Source organism: Muscardinus avellanarius, assembly GCF_963383645.1.
Source record: "Muscardinus avellanarius genome assembly, chromosome: 16".
NCBI lineage: Eukaryota > Metazoa > Chordata > Mammalia > Rodentia > Gliridae > Muscardinus > Muscardinus avellanarius.
The window spans coordinates 337,579-356,609 of NC_137802.1; the positions used below are offsets into that span (position 1 = coordinate 337,579).

The 19,031-nt window shown below is 61.4% G+C and overlaps 2 protein-coding genes across 2 annotated transcripts; both read left to right on the forward strand.

Moving 5' to 3' along the window:
• Window positions 1–3,022: 3,022 nt before the first annotated feature.
• On the forward strand, window positions 3,023–9,719 carry SLC25A41 (solute carrier family 25 member 41; the record flags this gene model as incomplete). The annotated part of the gene is made up of 7 exons (XM_080712280.1): window positions 3,023–3,106; window positions 3,665–3,820; window positions 3,935–4,087; window positions 4,244–4,351; window positions 5,815–5,982; window positions 8,198–8,345; window positions 9,547–9,719. The coding sequence occupies exons 2-7, from the start codon at window positions 3,689–3,691 to the stop codon at window positions 9,717–9,719; spliced, it is 882 nt and encodes a 293-aa protein (XP_080568406.1). The 5' UTR covers window positions 3,023–3,106; window positions 3,665–3,688.
• Window positions 9,720–11,225: 1,506 nt separating this feature from the next.
• Window positions 11,226–18,837, forward strand: KHSRP (KH-type splicing regulatory protein; the record flags this gene model as incomplete). The annotated part of the gene is made up of 19 exons (XM_080712252.1): window positions 11,226–11,474; window positions 13,216–13,312; window positions 13,970–14,008; window positions 14,271–14,310; window positions 14,812–14,861; window positions 14,951–15,022; window positions 15,650–15,707; window positions 15,798–15,972; window positions 16,045–16,143; window positions 16,328–16,426; window positions 16,498–16,600; window positions 16,890–16,990; window positions 17,072–17,216; window positions 17,290–17,450; window positions 17,531–17,640; window positions 17,972–18,060; window positions 18,144–18,344; window positions 18,413–18,490; window positions 18,560–18,837. 19 exons carry the CDS (start codon window positions 11,226–11,228, stop codon window positions 18,835–18,837), a joined length of 2,244 nt encoding a protein of 747 aa, XP_080568378.1.
• Between the last annotated feature and the right edge of the window lie 194 nt (window positions 18,838–19,031).

A 19,031-nucleotide genomic window follows, 5' to 3' on the forward strand; every position in this document is an offset into this window, starting at 1 on the left:
AAGGCTCGATCCCATACCGGGACCGCAACCACTGGATCACACACTTGGGCTACATTGGAACCTCAAGATCCAGGAGTGTCCCCCACCTGCCCCTAATCCTCCCCCAGTCCTGCATTCCTGCCTCCCAAGAGCGGGCCATACATTCCCTGCCAGCTGGGCCCTGCACCTACACGTCTTAATCACTGGGTCCGGGCACCCGGGAGTCCACGTCCCGTGTCCCCCCCGCGGCACTGGATCCTAGGTCTCACCCCCCTGCCGACCGCGGAGCACCCACCCCGAACCCTGTGTCTCCGAGCTTGGCCACAGGGTTCTGGATGTCGAGAAACCTCAGCCTTCGGGTCCCGACACTACAATCCTAGATCCTGGGCCCCCACTGGATCCCGGATCCCCTGCCCTCACCTCTGGATCCGAGTTCCTTTCTTGACCCCGGGTCTCAGATCCCTCCACTCTGACTGCCGGATCCCTACAGTTCAACACCACATTCTCCACCCCTGCCGCTAACCCAGGGATCCTGGCTCCCAAGGGGCCAGCTGCACAACGGCAGATGCAGCCACTGGGTCCCAGACTCCAGAGCCCCCTCCCCTGGCCTCACTGGACACTGAACCTTCCTCGGAGAAGGCGCGTCCCCGATGCTCCCACCCGTCTAGACCCCAGCGGGTGCCACCCCATCCTGGACACACCCCCAGCCCGCTCCCACGCAGGAGCCCCCCTCCGGGCAGCCGGGGAGGCCGCCTCCTGGCCCTGAGTCCCAGCTCACGGGCTCGCCTCCGGCAGCTGGGGAGGGATGTGTCCCCACACCCGCATGGACGCTGGATCCCCCTCACCTCCCCGGCATGGCCACCCCTCCCGGACCTGGGGGGTCCCCACCCCACCCTGCCGTCCTCCTCTGTCCCTGCCCACCTCGTCCACTAATGACCCCAGGGCCGGTCCAGATTCACGTCCTGGGGGCTCACAAAGAGGTGGCCCTCTGACTGTCCCCGGCCAGGGACACAGCGAGAGGGTCTCCCCAGCACTGCCAGCCCTGCCGGGCCCCCCAGACTCCAGCATCGATTCTGCAGAAACAAATGAGCCAAGCCCTGGCCCCCGGGTCTGCCTTTCTACCAGAGGGGGACCCCTCCCAGCACCCCGCGCCCGCTGCACCCCTCCACTTCACCGCTGGATTCTGAGCTGGGGTATCGGGGACCCCCGCTCCACTGCTCCCCGGGTCCTGGGGGGCCATTCAGGGGCCGGAGGACCCCTCCCTCCCTACGTCATGCCACCTCCCCGCCTGTGTGTGTGTTTCAGAGGAAAAGAACAATACATTTTCTAAGCTCTTTGACTGTGGGCTGCTTTATTTCCCCTGACAGGAGGTGGGTGCATTGGGGAACCACAGCCGCCCCCCAGGGAAGGGCCAAGGGCCGGTGTCCCCGTCACTCACACACACACACACACACACACACACACACACACACACACACGAACCAGGCCGTCCCCATCGCAGGACCTGGAGGCTGGGGCAGGAGGCCAGCCTCAGCAAGTTAGCCAGGCCCTCCACAACTTAGACCTTGTCTCAAAATAAAGAATTAAACAGGACTGGGCGTGACTCCAGAGCGAATGCCCTGGGCTCAACCCCCAGGGCCGGGTGGGGACAGAGTCGCGGCCCGCCTGCGGGGTGAGCCAGGGTGGGCGGCGCGGGCGCCCCCTGCAGGCGGCGGGGCCTCCCTCACCGGCTCCGCCGCTCCCCATCTCAAAGTCCGCGGCCGCTGCCGCCAGGGCCGCCTCTGCTCACCCTCCACGTCAGGAAACTCCTCCGGGGGTCATGGGGGCTGAACTCGGGAGCATTCTGCCTGAGCGGCAGCTCCGAGGCCCTGTTTCCAAACAAAGAATAAAAAATAGGGCAGGGGGTGTATAGCTTGGAGGTCAGATGCCCCTGGGTCCCATCCCCAGACCCCCCCAAAAATAAGTAAATAAAAATAAAAAGGTCTGGGAACCTAGCTTGGAGGTAGAATGCCTCTGGGTTCAAACCCCTGTACCAAAGCAAAACGTGGTGGCACACGGCTGCCATCCCAGCACTCGGGAGGCTGAGACAGGAGGGTCGCAGGTTCAAGGCCAGCCTCAGCTACTTACTGACGCCCTGCTTCAAAATAAAGAATAAAAAATAGGGATGGGGGTGTAGCTCGGAGGTGGGATGCCCCTCCGAGACCGCCAAAAAAAAAAAAAAAAAGTGCTGGGGGTGTAGCTCAGAGGTAGAATGCCCCTGGGTTCCAGTACCATGCGCAGGTTCGAGGCCAGCCTCAGCTACTGAGTGAGGCTCTCTGCAACTCAGTGAGACCCTGTTTCCAAATAAAGTATAAAATAATTCTGGGAGTTTAGCCCCTGGGTTCCACCCCCAGTACCACACACTAAATAAATAAATAAATAAATAAATAAATAAATAACGCAAAAGGAAGAAACAGGAAAGAGGTTCCAGGAGATGACGCCTGCCCACCCGGCTGGTCCAGACCGGCCTTCCCACCCCCGACCCCTGCACAGTGAACCACCCCACACTGCCAGGCAGAAGTCCGCCTGTCGACGGGGCTGCTATGGCAGGACCCCGGGCACAGAGTGGCCTTTGTGACCTCCATCCCTTGGCTTCCTGGGGGCTGGCGCCCGGGATGAGGCAGCGTGCCCCGCCCACCATCTTGGGGCCACCTCCACGCCCATCCGCTGCCAGCCAGGGCTCCCACCTAAGAGTTTGGGCAGGACCAGGTCCCGCCCGACACAGCAAAGAGGCTCAGCTCTGGGGACCAGAATGTCGGCACTGGGGACTGGACAGCCGTCCTGCCTCCCCGGCCCGTGAGGTCACAAGGGCCTCTGTGACCTCATCCTCCCTGGGGACCCAAATTTCCCAGGCGCTCCCAGAGTCACTCCCAGGGGACCGGATCCCCAGGGACGAGAGCCTCGGCAGCCAACCGGCGCCATGGGAACTTGCCCTGAGGAACCCCACAAGTTGTGCTCTGGGGGCCCGCCCCTGCTTACGAGTGCCAGGACCCCGGCCCCCTCCTGGAACCCCGGCTGTACGCACGTGTGTGGCTACGTGTTTGGCCATTTGCTCGAAAACGGCCTGGAACACCTCCCAGCGCAACAGGTGAGTTGGGAAGCCGGCGTCCAGCCTGGACCGAGGGGCGGCAGCTACACTGCCATGCCCTCCAAGACACCTGGGGAGATCCACGTTGGGATGGGGGTCCGTCCCCAGGAGGGCTTTCCGGAGGGGTATCTGGGAGCCACGCGTGGCCCTACACGCCTGTCACCCCAGGATTAGGAGGCTCGCAGGTTCCAGGCCAGCCTCAGCAGCTCAGCGAGACCGTTTCCAAGTACAAAATTACAGAGGGCTGGGGTTAGGGTTAGGGCCAGCGGTAGGAAGCCCTGAGTTCCACCCCCAGGACCACACACACCACGCAAAACAGATAAATAAAATAGGGCTGGGAGCCGGGCGTGGGGCGCACACTTGGAATCCCAGCGTTGGGGAGGCTGAGATGGGAGGATTGCGGTGCGCGGCCAGCCTCAGCTACTTAGGAGGCCTCTGCCACTCAGTGAGACCCTGTTTTCATGCAAAGGATAAAAAGTAGGGCTGGGGGTGGAGCGCCCTGGGGTGAGCCCTCAGCAGCGGGGTGCGGCTGAGGACGGCAGGCTGGGTGCTCCACAGGTGCTGGACACGGGAGACGTGCTGATGGTCCCCATGGAGGTCTTGGAAATGGACAACCAGGGAGCCCTGTGGAAGTTCCTGCTGTCGGGGGCCATGGCGGGGGCCGTGTCCCGCACAGGCACGGCCCCGCTGGACCGCGCCAAGGTGTACATGCAGGTGTGTGCAGCGGGCTGGGCCGGGCGGCGGCGCGGGCTCTGGCGGGGGTGGGGGGGGGGGGTGGGGGGTGGGGTGGCGAGGTGGAGCCGGGGCTCCTCCCGTCCTCGTCCCCAGGTCTACTCCTCCAAGACCAACTTCATGAACCTGCTGGGGGGCCTGCGGAGCATGGTGCAGGAGGGGGGCGTCCGCTCGCTGTGGCGGGGGAACGGCATCAACGTCCTCAAGATCGCGCCTGAGTACGCCATCAAGTTCTCCGTCTTCGAGCAGGTGGGCGACCTCCCGCCCACCCTAGATCAAGTCCAAACCCTCCCGTGCCCCCAGAAACCCCAGGTCTGCATCCAAGACGCCCCTGCCCGCCGGGTTCCAGGCAGCAGGGGCCGGCTTCTCGCTCAGCACTCAGCGGCCTGCCTCTCTCCGTCCCAGTGCAAGAATTCCTTCTGTGGAGTGCACGGCTCCCCGCCCTTCCAGGAACGGCTCCTCGGGGGCTCCCTGGCCGTGGCCATCTCCCAGACACTCATCAACCCCATGGAGGTAAGAGGACGTCACCCCACAGAGGTCACCCCACAGAGGACGGGCACACACCGCCTGCGGGGGCAAAGCTCGCCCTCGGCCAGGGGCAGGGGCCCCGCTTGTCATCCCAGCAAGGGGAGGCTGAGGCAGGAGGGTGGCAGTTTCAAGAACAGCCTCATCAGCCTAGCGAGACCATGTTTCCAAATAAAGTAAGAGCCGGGCATGGTGGCGCACGCTTGTCCTCTCGGCATTTGGGAGGCTGAGACAGGAGGATGGCAATTCGAGGCCAGCTACTTAGTGAGGCCCTCTGCAAGTCAGTGAGACTCTGTTTTAAAGTAAAGAAAGCTGGGCGTGGTGGCGCACTCTTGTAATCCCTGCATTCGGGAGGCTGAGACAGGAGGATCATGGTTCACGGACAGCCTCAGCTACTTAGTGAGGCCCTCTGCAACTTAGTGAGACCCTGTTTCAAAATAAAGAATTAAAAATGGGGCTGGGGGTGTAGCTTGGAGGTAGAACGCCCCTGGGTTCCATCCCCAGATCCGCATTAAAAAAAAAAAAAAAAGAATAGGCCGGGCGCAGTGGCGCACGCTTGTAATCCCCGCGCTTGGGAGGCGGAGACAGGAGGATCGCGCAGGTTCAAAGCCGGCTTCGCTGGCTTAAGAGACCCTGTTTCCAAATAAAAATATAAAAAAATAGGTTTCTGGGAGTGTAGCCCAAAGGTAGAGCGTGTTGTTCGGAGGTAGAATGCCCCTGGTTTCCATCCCTAGTACCACAAAACAAACAAACAAACAAACATAAATTAAGAGCTGGGCAGGGTGACACATGCTTGTAATCCCAGGATTTGGGAGGCTGAGACAGGAGGATCGCAAGTTCAAGGCCAGACCTAGCAACTTAGGCCCTCTGAAATTTAGTGAAACCCTGTCTCAAAATAAAAGAATAAAATAGGAGCCAGGCGTGGGGCGCACGCTTGTAATCGCACCATTTGGGAGGCTAAGACAGGAGGATCGCGGTTTAAGGACAGCCTCAACTCAGTGAGACCCTGTTTCAAATAAATAACAAAATCACGCAGGGGTGTGGCTTGCGGTAGATGCCCCTGGGCTCATCCCGGGCACCACAGAGGCCTCCGCGAGCTGGCCAATGTGCAGGCGCAGGCGGGCTCCCGGCCCCCCATCCCCTTCCTTCCTTTCCAAGCACATGGCTCTGGGGAGCGAACCCAGGCACCTTCTAGCTCTGAGCTGTACCCCAGCCCTTTTTACTTTGACACAGAGTCTTCCTAGCTAAGCTGCTGAGGCTGGCCTCGACTCTGCGATCCTCCTGTCTCAGCTTCCCAAGCACTGAGATGGCGGGCCGGCGCCACCAGCCTCTGGGCGGAGCAGAAGGAACCGGGGTTTGACCCGGCTCTTTGCAATCCTGGGTGTCCCTGTCCTTGCGTGGCCACCCGGAGAGGATGAAATCAGACGAGCTCTCTTGCTCCCCCGCGCTAGGTGCTGAAGACGAGGCTGACCCTGCGCCGCACAGGCCAGTACCAGGGGCTGCTGGACTGCGCGCGGCAGATCTTGGCACGGGAGGGCACCCGGGCGCTCTACCGCGGCTACCTACCCAACATGCTGGGTATCGTGCCCTACGCCTGCACCGACCTGGCCGTCTACGAGGTGGGGCTCCCGCGGGCCGGCCAAGACCTTCCGCACTCTGTTAATTATTATTTTGGGGGGCAGTACTGTGGATGGAACCCAGGGGCTTCCTACCTCCAAGATCCACCCCCAGCCCTATTTCCTATTCTTTATTTTCGAACAGGTCTCGCTGAGTTGCAGAGGGCCTAAGTAGCTGAGGCTGGCCCTGAACCTGAATCCTCGTCTCAGCCTCCCAAATGCTGGGATTACAAGCGTGGACCACCACGCCCGGCCTCCTAGCCCTATGCCCCGCGGGGGTGTAGCTCAGAGGTAGAATTACCCTGGGTTCATTATCCAGCACCACAAAATGAATAAGAAACAAAAAAAAAAGGCCGGGGTGGTGGCGCACGCTTGTCCTCCCCGCGTTTGGGAGGCTGAGACAGGAGGATCACGCAGGTTCGAAGCCAGCCTCTCTGGCTTAAGAAACCCTGTTTCCAAATAAAATATAAAATAGGTCTGGGAGTGTAGCCCAGAGGTAGAAGGCCCGTGGGTTCCATCCCCAGGACGACCAAAGAAAGAAAGAAAGAAAGAAAGAAAGAAAGAAAGAAAGAAAGGAAAAGGGAGGGAGGGAGGGTGGGCCAAGGGCGGGCCGGGCGTGGTGGCGCACACTTGTAATCCCGGCACTTGGGAGGCTGAGACGAGGATTCAGGTTCTGGGCCAGCCTCAGCTTAGTGAGGCCCTTTGCAACTCAGTGAGACCCTGTTTCAAAATAAAAAAATAAAACAGGGCTGGGGTCTGGGAGTGTAGCCCAGAGGTAGAAGGCCCCTGGGTTCCATCCCCAGTACTGCAATTAAAAAGATAGAAATTAATTATTTATATGGTGCTAGGGACGGAACCCAGGGGATCCACCTCTGAGGTGCAACCCCAGTCCTATTTTATCTTCATTTTGAAACAGTGGTTCACCAGGTTGATGAGTCTATTTTCTGAAGCCGTCCTTGAACCTGGGATCCAGATCCAGGCTCAGCCTCGAGTGCTGGGATCACAGGCTGCCCCACCACGCCCGGCTAGGGCGTGACCCTCCCTCTGTGTATACAAGGGTGAAAATGGAAGGAGGGTTGGTCTGTCACTGTTTGCTAGAAACAATCAGTATCGGCTGTATTAGCTATTCTATTTTTTATTCTTTTATTTTATTTCTTTTTTTGGTGGTATTGGGGGTGGAACCCAGAGGCTTTCTACCTCCGAGCTACACTCCCAGACCTATTTTATATTTTATTTGGAAACAGGGTCTCACTAAGCTGCCGAGAGCCTCACTCGGTAGCTGAGGCTGGCTTCAAATCTGTGCGATCCTCCTGTCTCAGCCTCCCAAGCTCGGGGATTATAAGCGTGCACCACCACGCCCAGCTTATTCTTTACAAGCGTGTGCCACCACGCCCGGCTTATTCTTTATTTTTAAACAGGGTCTCACTGAGTTTCAAAGGGCCTCACTAAGTAGTAGCTGAGGCTGGCTGTGAACCGTGATCCTCCTGTCTCAGCCTCCCGAGTGTGCGCCACCACGCCCGGCTTGTTAAAGCTATTATTTTTATTTTTTTTTTTGGTGGTACTGGGGTTCCTGGAAGCCCTTCTACCTCCGGGCTACACTCCCAGACCTATTTTTACATTTTTATTTGGAAACAGGGTCTCCTAAGCCAGCGCGCGCGGCTGGCTTCGAACCTGCGCCATCCTCCTGTCTCTGCCTCCCAAGCGCCACCACGCCCGGCTGCTTGTTTAAGCTCTTTTAAAGGGACAGCTCATCCCGGCCAGCCATGGCTGTCCCCTCTGCCATCAGAGGACCCCCGATCCAGCAGTACCCAGTACCCACTACCCATCCCCAGTCCATTCTCTGCTCCCTCACCTGCCCCAGTCTCTGTAACCACTACGCTACTCTCTACTGCTATGAGATCTTTCTTTTTTCCTTTGCGGTACTAAGGATGGAACCCAGGGGCACTGTACCTCCCAGCTACACCCCCAGCCCGGATTTTTATTCTTTATTTTGAAACGGTCTCACTGAGTTGCAGAGGGCCTAAGAAGTAGTTGAGGCTGGCCGCGACCCGTGATCCTCCAGTCTCAGCCTCCGGACCTGGCTGATTTAGCATACGGTCCTCCAGTTCGGGGCTGAATACTAGTCCGCCGCGTGCACGCTTTGGCCAGCCCGCCCGGGACGCCCGCGGGCCCGGGTCTCGGTTCTCAGGCCTGGTGCCCTCGCTGTCTCCATTCACAGATGCTCCGGTGCTTCTGGCTCAAGTCAGGCAGGGACATGAAGGACCCCAGCGGCTTGGTCAGTCTGTCGTCAGTGACGCTGTCCACAACCTGTGGCCAAATGGCCAGTTACCCGCTAACGCTGGTGCGCACCCGGATGCAGGCACAAGGTCAGCAGGGCCCAGCGGCCGCCAAAAACGCTCCCTCCTGGTCGGACCCTGGCTCTTGGACGTTTTCATCCTCCAAACCGATCCTGTCCATTTCCACTGACCCCTGAGCCCACCAAGCCTTAGTATACTACCCACCCCAACCCAATCCCAGCCCTCAAATGAACACTTCAAAAAAACCACGAAGCCGGGCATGGCGGTGCAGGCTTGGAATCCCAGTACTCAGGAGGCTGAGACGGAGACCGCGGTTCACTGCCAGCCTCAGCTACTTAGCGAGGCCCTTTGCAATTAAGATCCTGTTTCAAAATAAAGAATAAAAAATAGGGCTGGGGATGTAGCTTGGAGGTAGATGTCCCTGGGTTCCATCCCCAGTAACACACACACACACACACACACACACACACACACACACACACAGAGGAATAAAAGCCGGGCCTGGCGGTGCACATTTGTAATCCCAGCGCTTGGGAGGCTGAGACAGGAGGATCGCGCAGGTTCGAAGCCAGCCTCAGCTACTTAGTGAGGCTCTCAGCAATTTAGTGAGACCCTGTTTCCAAATAAAGTATAAAAAAAAATAGGTCTGGGAGTATACTATAGCCTGGAGGTAGAAAGCCCCTGGGTTCACCCTCAGTACCACAAAAAAAAAAAAAAGAGAGAGAGAGAGAGAGAGAGAGAATAAAAATAGGGCTGAGAATGTAGCTCAGATGTAGAATGTCTCTAGTACAATCCCCAATAACACACTCACACACACACACTAGTAAAGAGGTATGGTGGTTCAAGCCCTTGGGAGGCTGAAACAGGAGGATCACAGGCTCAAAGCCAGCGTCAGCAAATTAGTGAGTCCTTCAACAACTTATCTATTTCAAAATGAAAAAATAAAAGGGCTGGAAGTAGATCAAAGGTAGAATGCTCCTGGGTTTAAGTTGTAGCTCAGAGACAGATTGCCCCTGGGTTCAATCTCCAGCACCCCTGCCCCCAAAAAAGGGATGAGGGTGTAGCTCAGAGGTAGAAAGCCTCCAGGTTCAATCTCTAGCACCCCTCCACCGCAGCACACACACACATAAAGAAAAAAAATCACTAAAACAACTATATCCCGGTGCCTCGGAGGCTCTCCCATAATACGACCCAGACCCCCCACACTGACCCCAAAGACAAATACCCCCTCAAATCAGCCCCTGCTCTGAGCTCGCCTCTGTGTCCACAGACACCGTGGAGGGCTCGAACCCCACCATGCGAGGAGTCTTTCAGAGGATCCTGGCTCAGCAGGGCTGGCCGGGGCTGTACAGAGGCATGACCCCCACGCTACTGAAGGTACTGCCAGCTGGAGGCATCAGCTACGTGGTGTACGAGGCCATGAAGAAAACTCTGAGCGTCTAGGCCAGAAGCTGGATTCTGCGACCCGGGCAGGGATGGGCCGTGAAGCCCCCAGTCCCTGGGTCCCCTGAGCCCTCCAGGTTCTGGCCCTGGGACGGTGTTTGGTTGCAAATGCCGGCTGGGGGCTTAGGTCAGAAGATTCCTGGGGCGCCCCCAACCCCGGGTACAGCCCGAGGCTTGAGTTTGGACGCGTCTGGCTTGTGAGGACTTGTCCTGGCTCCAGAGAGAGATGGTGTGCGTGCAGACAACCGGGAATAAAGAGGTAGTTTCTGCTGGACGTGTCTGGGATACCTGGATCTAAAATAGAAACTGGGGTCCTTGGGTCTAGCATGGGCGCAAACGGCTCGGATCCCTTGTGGGAAGGAAAGGGGGGGTAGGGAGGCTGGAATGTGGGGCTGGAACCCTCAGTCCTTGGGGAAGAGAGGAGCTGGTCCCGCGAATCCTGGAAGAGAGTGGAGACTCCAGATCCCTGGGTCGAGGGAGAAGGGCGTGCAGGGGATCCCTGGGATTCCCAGCTCCCCGGCCACCTCGCCCCGGGAAGCACCCCATCTAAGGGCTTCAAGCCGGCCACGTGCCGGGCCTGCCCACCAAGGCCCAGGGGCGGCAATCCAAACGCCGGGCCGAGTTCCGGCAGCCGGTCACCTGCGCCCACGTCGGCTGCCATTCACTCCGTTTCCGCAAATCCCCTCTCGCGCTCTGGGGGTCGGCTCCGCCCTAGTGCAGCTGCGCTCCCACTGGCTCCCTCCCAAACCGGGCCGTTTTATTCCCTTCGTTGCCATTTGTTCAGAGAGGTGTCAGTCACCTACATCCCGCCCTTGACCTTCAGCCATTGGCTTAGAATTCAGGCAGGGCTGGAAAAGGATTCTGGTTAACGAGAGAAGCCATCAGGTCCAAATCCAATCTGGTCGCCCAGAACTCATCAGGGACTGGATTCAAGGGACGGCCAATTTGACAAGTACCGCCTCCCGGGCGCGTCCATTGGCTGGCCCGCACGACTATCACGCCGAGCACCTGGCCTGCCAGTCCTAGGAGTCTTTCCCCAAGCCCCTCCTTCCTGCCCACGTGACTCCCCGGAGCCATCCATCTAATTCCGAAGCCGCCCCCGCGAATAGGGAACTCACCCTTCATTGGGCTTCCTAACTACTCGGATCGCCGGGATTTGCCCGCTCAGCGTCGGCACGCCTCACCTCATTGCCTCCTGGCGCTATCAGTCACTCGTTGCCGCCCGCCCACTGCCTTCCGCGGCGCTCCGATTGGCCATTCGCCTCCAGAGCCCGCGATTGGCGCGCAGCGGGCGACGGCCGCCGCCTATTGGCCCGGCGGCCCAGTCCGTCACGCCGCCGACGGGAGGGGCGGCCCTCTCCCCCCGCGTCGTCTTCCTAGCCGCTGGCTTCCCAGAGTGCTCCGCGGCCGTGTGGAGCGAGGCCTTGTTCCCGCGTTGAGCCGCCGCCGCCGCCGCCGCCGCCTCCTCAGCTTCAGCCTCCGCGCCAGGCCCGGCCCCGCCGCGCCATGTCGGACTACAGCACCGGAGGACCCCCGCCCGGGCCGCCGCCGCCGGCCGGCGGGGGCGGAGGAGCCGGGGGCGCCGGGGGAGGCCCTCCGCAGGGCCCGCCGGGCGCGGGGGAGCGGGGCGGCGGCGGCCCCGGCGGCGGCGGCCCGGGCGGGGGGTCGGCCGGGGGCCCCGCGCAGCCGCCCGGCGGGGGCGGCCCGGGCATCCGCAAGGACGCCTTCGCCGACGCCGTGCAGCGGGCCCGCCAGGTGAGCGGGCCGCGGCCGGGGGGCGCGGGGAGGGGGCGGCACGTGCGCGCGCGGGGCGCCGGGGCGGGGTCACGTGCGCGCGCCCGGGGTCACCGGGGGGCCGAGGCGGGCTCTGCGGGAGGCCCGGGCCCGGGGAGGCGGGCTCCGGGCTGCGCTGCCTCCCTCGCGGCCGGGGCCCCGGGCGCCCCCTCCCCTGCAGAAGGGGCCTGGTGGGGACGGCCCTGGCCCCGGAGCTGCGCCCCTGGCGAGGCTGAGCTCGGGCGACCTGGGAGGTGGGCCGGGAGGCAGGCGCTCTGATGTTTGGGGCAGTTGGACAGCGGGGTCTGCCTCTTGGGGAAGGGAAGAGAGGCCCACCTTCGCGTTTCGGGCTTGGCGACCGCACGGAGGTGGCGCGTGTTGGTGGGTTGAGGACCCCGTTCCCAGCCTCTCCCCCGCTGGAGGGGTGGGGGCCCTTGGGATGGGAGGGCTCTGCCGCCCTCTCCGGCTTGTCCCAGCGCCGCAGGGCTGGGGGCTGGCTTCTCCTGAGGTGGGAGGGCCCTCTAGATGGTCCATCGAGGTCTCCCCAGGTGTGGTCTCTGGCGTCCTCCAAGTAGGGTTAAGGTAGGCTTTCTTACTGCATTTGATTTTGTTTCCCCTCCCCATGTCTTGATTCTGGGGTGCCCAGTTTTTCTGGGGAAGGTGGTGGTGTCAATTGGAGTGACAGACACATGGCCCCCAATGGGCATCCTAGGAGCCTTGGTGAAAGGCAGGGGTCTAAGAAAGAGTTAGGAAGAGCCGGGCCTGGTGGCGCAAGCTTGTGTTCCCAGCATTCGGGAGGCCGAGCAGGAGGACCGCTGTTCACTGACAGCCTCAGCTACTTAGTGAGGCCCTTTGCAACTCAGTGAGACTCTCTTTCAAAGTAAAGAAGACCAGCATTCCGGAGGCTGAGACAGGAGGATTGTGGTTTGCAGACAGCCTCAGCTACTTAGGCCCTCCGCAACTCAGTGAATAAAAAATAGGGCAGGGGGTGTAGATTGGAGGTAGAATGCCCCTGGGTTTCATCCCCAGAACCACACACACACAAAAGTAAAGAATAAAAAATAGGGCTGGCGGTGTAGATTGGAGGTAGAATGGGTTCCATCCTTAGTACCACACACACACAAAAAAAAAAGTTGGGGAAGACTGATCAGAACTCAGGGTTAGGGTTTCCAAGCCACAAACAAGATGGTGGTCTTGGGTTGGTTTGTTGGGTTCAGGCATATTGAAAGTTGCTCCTCATGTATCTGAAATGCAATGTGTCCCAGAAGTGCCTGTGGTCTTGGTCACTGGAGGACTTCAGGTGCCTCGAGGCTGCTCAGCACTTGTTTGCAAAGAGGGTGAGGGTGGGGAGCGGAAGGGAAGGTGCACTTGATGGTACCCTCCAAGGACCAGGCTGAAGTGCTTCTCCAGTCTGCGGCATCCCACACCTCTATGCACAGAGGTGATCCAGGGGACCCCCCCCCAGCTGCTAATCCTTTCACCTCTTAGAATGACGAGGTTGTGGGTTACAGCTGCTGCCAACAGTTTAAACACAGGTCCTGCCAGAGAAAGGAAAAGAGATTTTGGAATTCCCAGATACCTTTGCTAACTTCTGGCCTTCTGTTAGTCCCACTTAGGGTGTCTGCACCCACGGGCTCTTCCCTAGGCTGAGGGGCCGTGAGGTTCCCCGCTGTGGAAGGTGGTTTTGGGGTGGTAACTCCTGTGCTTTCTACTTTATTTCTAGATCGCAGCCAAAATTGGAGGCGATGCTGCCACAACCGTGAATAACAGCACTCCTGATTTTGGTTTTGGGGGCCAGAAGAGACAGCTGGAAGATGGAGGTAACACTGCCTGCTGCTTGTAGCTTGGGAGGAAGGGCTGGGGACTGAGAGCAGCACTTGAGTGGGGTTCTGTCTTTTAAAACCTGTCGTTAGCTGAGCATGGTGGTGTCCCCACTTGTAATCTCAGCATTCAGGAGGATGGCGGTTCGCGGACAGCCTCAGCTACTTAGGCCTTCTGCAACTCAGTGAGACCCTGTTTCAAAAGAAAGAATAAAAAATATAGCAGGAGGTATAACTCAGGTAGAATGCCCCTGGGTTCCATCCCCAGTACTGCAAAAAAATAAACAAAATAAAAACAAACAAAACTTTTGTTGTCCCGCTAATGCTTTTGTTCAGTCTGCCACCTGGGGTCAGTTAGCTGCAAGGAGGGGAGTCGATTGTGACTAGCACAGTCATGAGCTCCCAAGGTCTTTCATCCCCTGGAGGCTGGGGGTAAGAGTGAGGCCGGCTGGCCCCGCGGCCTGCTCCTGACCAGCGCTGCTGTGGGCCTCCCCTAAACTGGAAGGGTCTGGGCAGCGCGGTCACAGTCGGCTCCCTGTTATAAAGGGCTCGGTGGGGGCTGGGGTCTTGCTCCCCTCCGGGCTAGGGGTGTTTCCTAGGACGGGTTGGGGCAGTCGCTGGCAGGTGGACATCGCTGACACTCTTTCTCTTCTGCAGACCAACCTGAGAGCAAGAAGCTGGCTTCCCAGGGAGACTGTAAGTCCGCTGGTGCTGTGCCCTGGGCGGTTCGGGCTTTGGGGTGTCTGGAGTTAGAAACGCTGGGCAGGTGGCGGCTCTCCTGTAGAGGCTTGTGGTCATTGTGGGGCCGTGAGTTTTAGGGATCCCAGAACCCTTTCCAGTTGAAGCCAAAAGCTGCATGTATTTTGGGGAGGGGGCACAGAGCCCCTAGGTTGGGGGTGGGCGTGTGTGGTGCCCAAGAGGGCTAAGCCAGCCTGCCCTTCGGGGCTTCTCTCTGCAGCGATGAGTTCTCAGCTTGGACCTATTCACCCTCCTCCGAGGTAAGCCACGATGGGGCAGGTTGGTTCTCGGCTGCCCCGTCCTGACCCAGCAGGGTTCTTTCGGGGCACACTGCTGAAGAGCATGGGAGGGGGAGGACGCCAGGCGGGCTCTGTCTCCCACAGGCACTGGTCCATGAGTGTCACTAGGACCTGGGACTCTTCCCTACTTCAGATAGACTTAGGTTAACCTGACTGCGTCATCCGAGACAGTTCTTAAAACTGCTAGGAGGAATAGGATAAGCAACCGGGTTTTTTTGTTTTGCGGTTCTGGGATTGAACCCAGAGGCATTCTACCTCCGAGCTACACCCCAGCCCGGTCTTATTTCTCATTTGGAAACAGGGTCTCAGTAGATGAGGGTCTCGCTGCTTGCTGAGGCTGGCCTCAAACCTGTGGTTCGTCTCAGCCTCTCTGGTGCTGGGGTCGCAAGCGTGCACCACCGCGCCGGGCGCAGCTGGCCTTATCACTGGAGGCTCAGGCCTAATGCCCAGTTCTCTCCGCAGGACCTCCATGACAGAAGAGTACCGAGTCCCAGACGGCATGGTGGGCCTGAGTGAGTGAGGGCAGCTGCCCATGCGGTGGGAGTGGCCGGCTGGGAGTCCTGGCTCGCCCGGCCAACGTCTGCTTTCCTTCTCCACCTAGTTATTGGCAGAGGAGGCGAACAAATTAACAAAATCCAGCAGGACTCGGGCTGCAAGGTGCAGATCTCTCCAGGTACGCAGAAGGTGGCCCTGCTCAGCTCCTCCCACTCCTTTAGTCCCTTCCTCTGCCTGGAGCCTTGGGGTGAGCCGGGGTCAGCCACTGTGGCACTGTGGCTGGTCTGACGGCGGCCGAGGCGAAGGCGTGGTCAGCGCGGCACCTCCTGCAAGCAGCGTGCTGCGACTCTCTTAAGCTGCGCCCTAAGCATGGGAAGGAGCGTGCGGCGGGGAGGTGATGGGGAACCGCGGTCTGAGTCCTGCTCTTGACTTTGGAGCCGGTCGGACAAGGCTGCGCTGCCGGAAGGCTGCTCGCAGGGCTCCGGGGATGCTCAGATGAAGTGTGTGGACTGTTCTTGTGTGGGGGCCTCAGTGCTGCTGGGGAGTAGCCTGGAAGTTTGGCCCTCTGAAATCTTCGCCTCCCTCCCTGTCTCTTGCCGGGAGGTGGGGGACTTTAAGTGTCCTGACCCTCTCTTGGGCTGAGCAGCGTTCCTGGCACTTGAGGGAGAGAGTGGGGAGGTAAGGGTGGTCAGGCTGAGGGATGGTGAGTGGGCGTGGTTTTCCTGGAAGCTGCCTCATCTCCAGGGCAGGCCTTTCTCTGCCCTCAGGCCCAGGAGGGCACTGACCGTCTCCCTCTTCTCTCCAGACAGCGGTGGCTTACCCGAGCGCAGCGTGTCCCTGACAGGGGCCCCCGAGTCCGTCCAGTGAGTCTCGGGCCGGTGGGGCCGTGGTGAGGGCGCGAATCCCTCCACGGTCCTTTCTCAAGGGGCGCCTCCTCTCCCTTCCCCTCCCAGGAAAGCGAAGATGATGCTGGATGACATCGTGTCTCGGGGCCGTGGGGGCCCCCCAGGACAGTTCCACGACAGCGCCAACGGGGGCCAGAACGGCACTGTGCAGGAGATCATGATCCCCGCGGGCAAGGCGGGCCTGGTCATCGGCAAGGGCGGAGAGACCATCAAGCAGCTGCAGGTGAGTGAGGGCGGCGCCGGGCTGCCCGCCCGTCCGCCCTGCGGAGCCGCCGACGCCGCCTTTTCTCGTTAGGAGCGCGCTGGGGTGAAGATGATTCTCATCCAGGACGGGTCCCAGAACACGAACGTGGACAAGCCCCTCCGGATCATCGGGGACCCCTATAAAGTCCAGGTGAGCCAGCGCTCGCGCGCAGGCGTGGCCGGTGGTTCCGCGCTCGCCATCCGCGGCTTGATCTGGGATGCCGGCTGCCGTGGGGCCCGCCGTGAGGCCCACAGGGAGCTCTGGAGTATCGTGCCTGCCGCGAGGGCAGGAGGGCACTGGGCCGGCCTGTGCCACTGCCCGCTTGTGTTTGCAGCAAGCCTGCGAGATGGTGATGGACATCCTCCGGGAGCGTGACCAAGGTGGCTTTGGGGACCGGAATGAGTACGGATCTCGGATTGGCGGGGGCATCGATGTGAGTGGGTCACCTGGGGGTGGAGGGCACAGCTGCGGGACGGCCGGGCTGACACTGGCCCCTCCTCCCAGGTACCTGTGCCCAGGCATTCTGTCGGGGTGGTCATCGGCCGGAGCGGGGAGATGATCAAGAAGATCCAGAATGACGCCGGCGTGCGGATCCAGTTCAAGCAAGGTCAGGCTGGCCCGCCGGGGCTGCGTGGTGGGCAGGTGGGCGGGTCGGCCGCGCCTCCGCTCACCGGACACGGGCTCCCCTCCGTGGGCTCACGCTTTGGCTGCCCTTGGTGCAGCCTCGCAGCATGGCTCAGGCGGAGGGGTCCTCCCAGAGGCTTTCCAGAGAGGGGCTGGTTCTCGGTGCCAGAGGCAGGAGGGCCCTCGGCCACCTTCTGCCCAGGTGTGTGGCCTGCTCTGAGACGTGGGGGCTGAGCCCCTGTCCCTTTAACACTGTCCTTGTGTCGCCTCAGATGACGGGACCGGGCCTGAGAAGATTGCGCACATCATGGGCCCTCCGGACAGGTGCGAGCACGCAGCCCGCATCATAAATGACCTCCTCCAGAGCCTCAGGGTAGGTGGGCAGCCAGAGCGGGCAGCGGGGGCCGCGGCAGCCGGGCTCCTGGCTCATCCTGCCTTCCCCTGTTGCCCGCAGAGTGGCCCCCCAGGCCCTCCGGGGGGTCCCGGCATGCCCCCAGGGGGTCGGGGCCGAGGACGAGGCCAAGGCAGCTGGGGGCCTCCCGGCGGGGAGATGACCTTCTCCATCCCCACACACAAGTGCGGGCTGGTCATCGGCAGAGGTGAGTCCAGCCCTCGCCCTGTGCTCCGGGCCTCGCCCACCTGCCCGCCCTCACCGGCTGCGGTTCCCTGCAGGGGGAGAGAACGTGAAAGCCATAAACCAGCAGACGGGCGCCTTTGTAGAGATCTCCCGGCAGCTGCCGCCCAATGGGGACCCCAACTTCAAGCTCTTCATCATCCGAGGCTCGCCCCAGCAGATCGACCATGCCAAGCAGCTCATCGAGGAGAAGATCGAGGTGGGCTCCCAGAGGGCTGGCGCCGGCTCGGGCCCAGCCCCTCTCACCCCCGCTTACCTCCCCTGCTTCTCCTTCCCCAGGGTCCCCTATGCCCAGTCGGACCAGGCCCCGGGGGTCCAGGCCCCGCCGGCCCTATGGGGCCCTTCAACCCTGGGCCCTTCAATCAGGGGCCACCAGGGGCTCCCCCACAGTGAGTATTGCTCTGAGCTCCCCGGGACTGGGGCACAGGGGTGCCACACTGACCAGAAGAGGGTCAGGCCCCATTGCTATTCCCACACCCCAAACATTGGGTGGGGCCCAGCACCAGCCTTCCCTGCTGCGGGTGCCATGCACGCACCCTCGAGTCCCGTAGTAGTTGGCCTGTCCCACCTCGTGCCCCAGGTGCCTCTGTGTGCCCGATTGTGGTGGCATCTGTCCTCTGCTTGCTAGCTGTCACAGATGCCTGGTACCCAGGGGCCTGCTGCGGGTGGTGACTGTGACCCCTGCAGCCCCGCTCACCTGCCCCTCCTCTCCTCCCACAGTGCCGGGGGGCCACCGCCTCATCAGTACCCACCCCAGGGCTGGGGCAACACCTACCCCCAGTGGCAGCCGCCTGCACCTCACGACCCCAGTAAGTGATGGCCACACAGTGGGCGGGCGGGGTGGGCACGGTGGCCAGGCTCCCGCAGGCCCTCAGCCACCCCTGTCCTGCAGATAAAGCCGCCGCAGCAGCCGCAGACCCCAACGCCGCCTGGGCCGCCTACTACTCGCACTACTACCAGCAGCCCCCAGGCCCAGTGCCCGGCCCCGCCCCGGCCCCCGCGGCCCCGCCCGCACAGGGGGAGCCTCCGCAGCCCCCGCCCGCCGGCCAGTCAGACTACACCAAGGCCTGGGAAGAGTATTACAAGAAGATAGGTAAGTGCAGAGAGCTGCCTGGCCTGCCACCCGCCTGGGAGGGCTGCTCTGACGCCCTCCCCCCACAGGCCAGCAGCCACAGCAGCCTGGAGCGCCCCCCCAGCAGGACTACACCAAGGCCTGGGAGGAGTACTACAAGAAGCAAGGTAAGCCGCAGGCGCCACAGGCGGCGGGGCCGGGGGTCTCCCAGCCACTCACCTGCCCCCACCCCGCAGCGCAAGTGGCCACCGGAGGCGGTCCCGGAGCGCCCCCCGGCTCCCAGCCAGACTACAGCGCTGCCTGGGCGGAGTATTACAGACAGCAGGCCGCCTACTACGGACAGACTCCAGGTCCCGGCGGCCCGCAGCCGCCGCCCGCCCAGCAGGGACAGCAGCAGGCAAGTGGGAACTGCCACCCTCCTCCTCCCCCCTTCTCCTTCCAACCCCCGGCCACCGTCCATCCTGCCTTAGTGGGGAGCGCCGGAAACCCCTTCCCCTGCGGGGTGTGCCCTTGATGCCTGCGGGGCCGAGTGGCAGACGGCGCAGTGCCAGCGCCCGCCGGGAGCGCTCGGGCCAGAGCCCGCGAAGAGGCCCTGCAGCCGCCTGCCGCGTGGCGCTGCGTGGCTGGAGCGAGCGCAGGTGGAACTCTGAACTGGTGGAGCCTGGGGACGGCGGCCGCCCCTCCCGACGGTCTGGCCTCTGCTCGCCC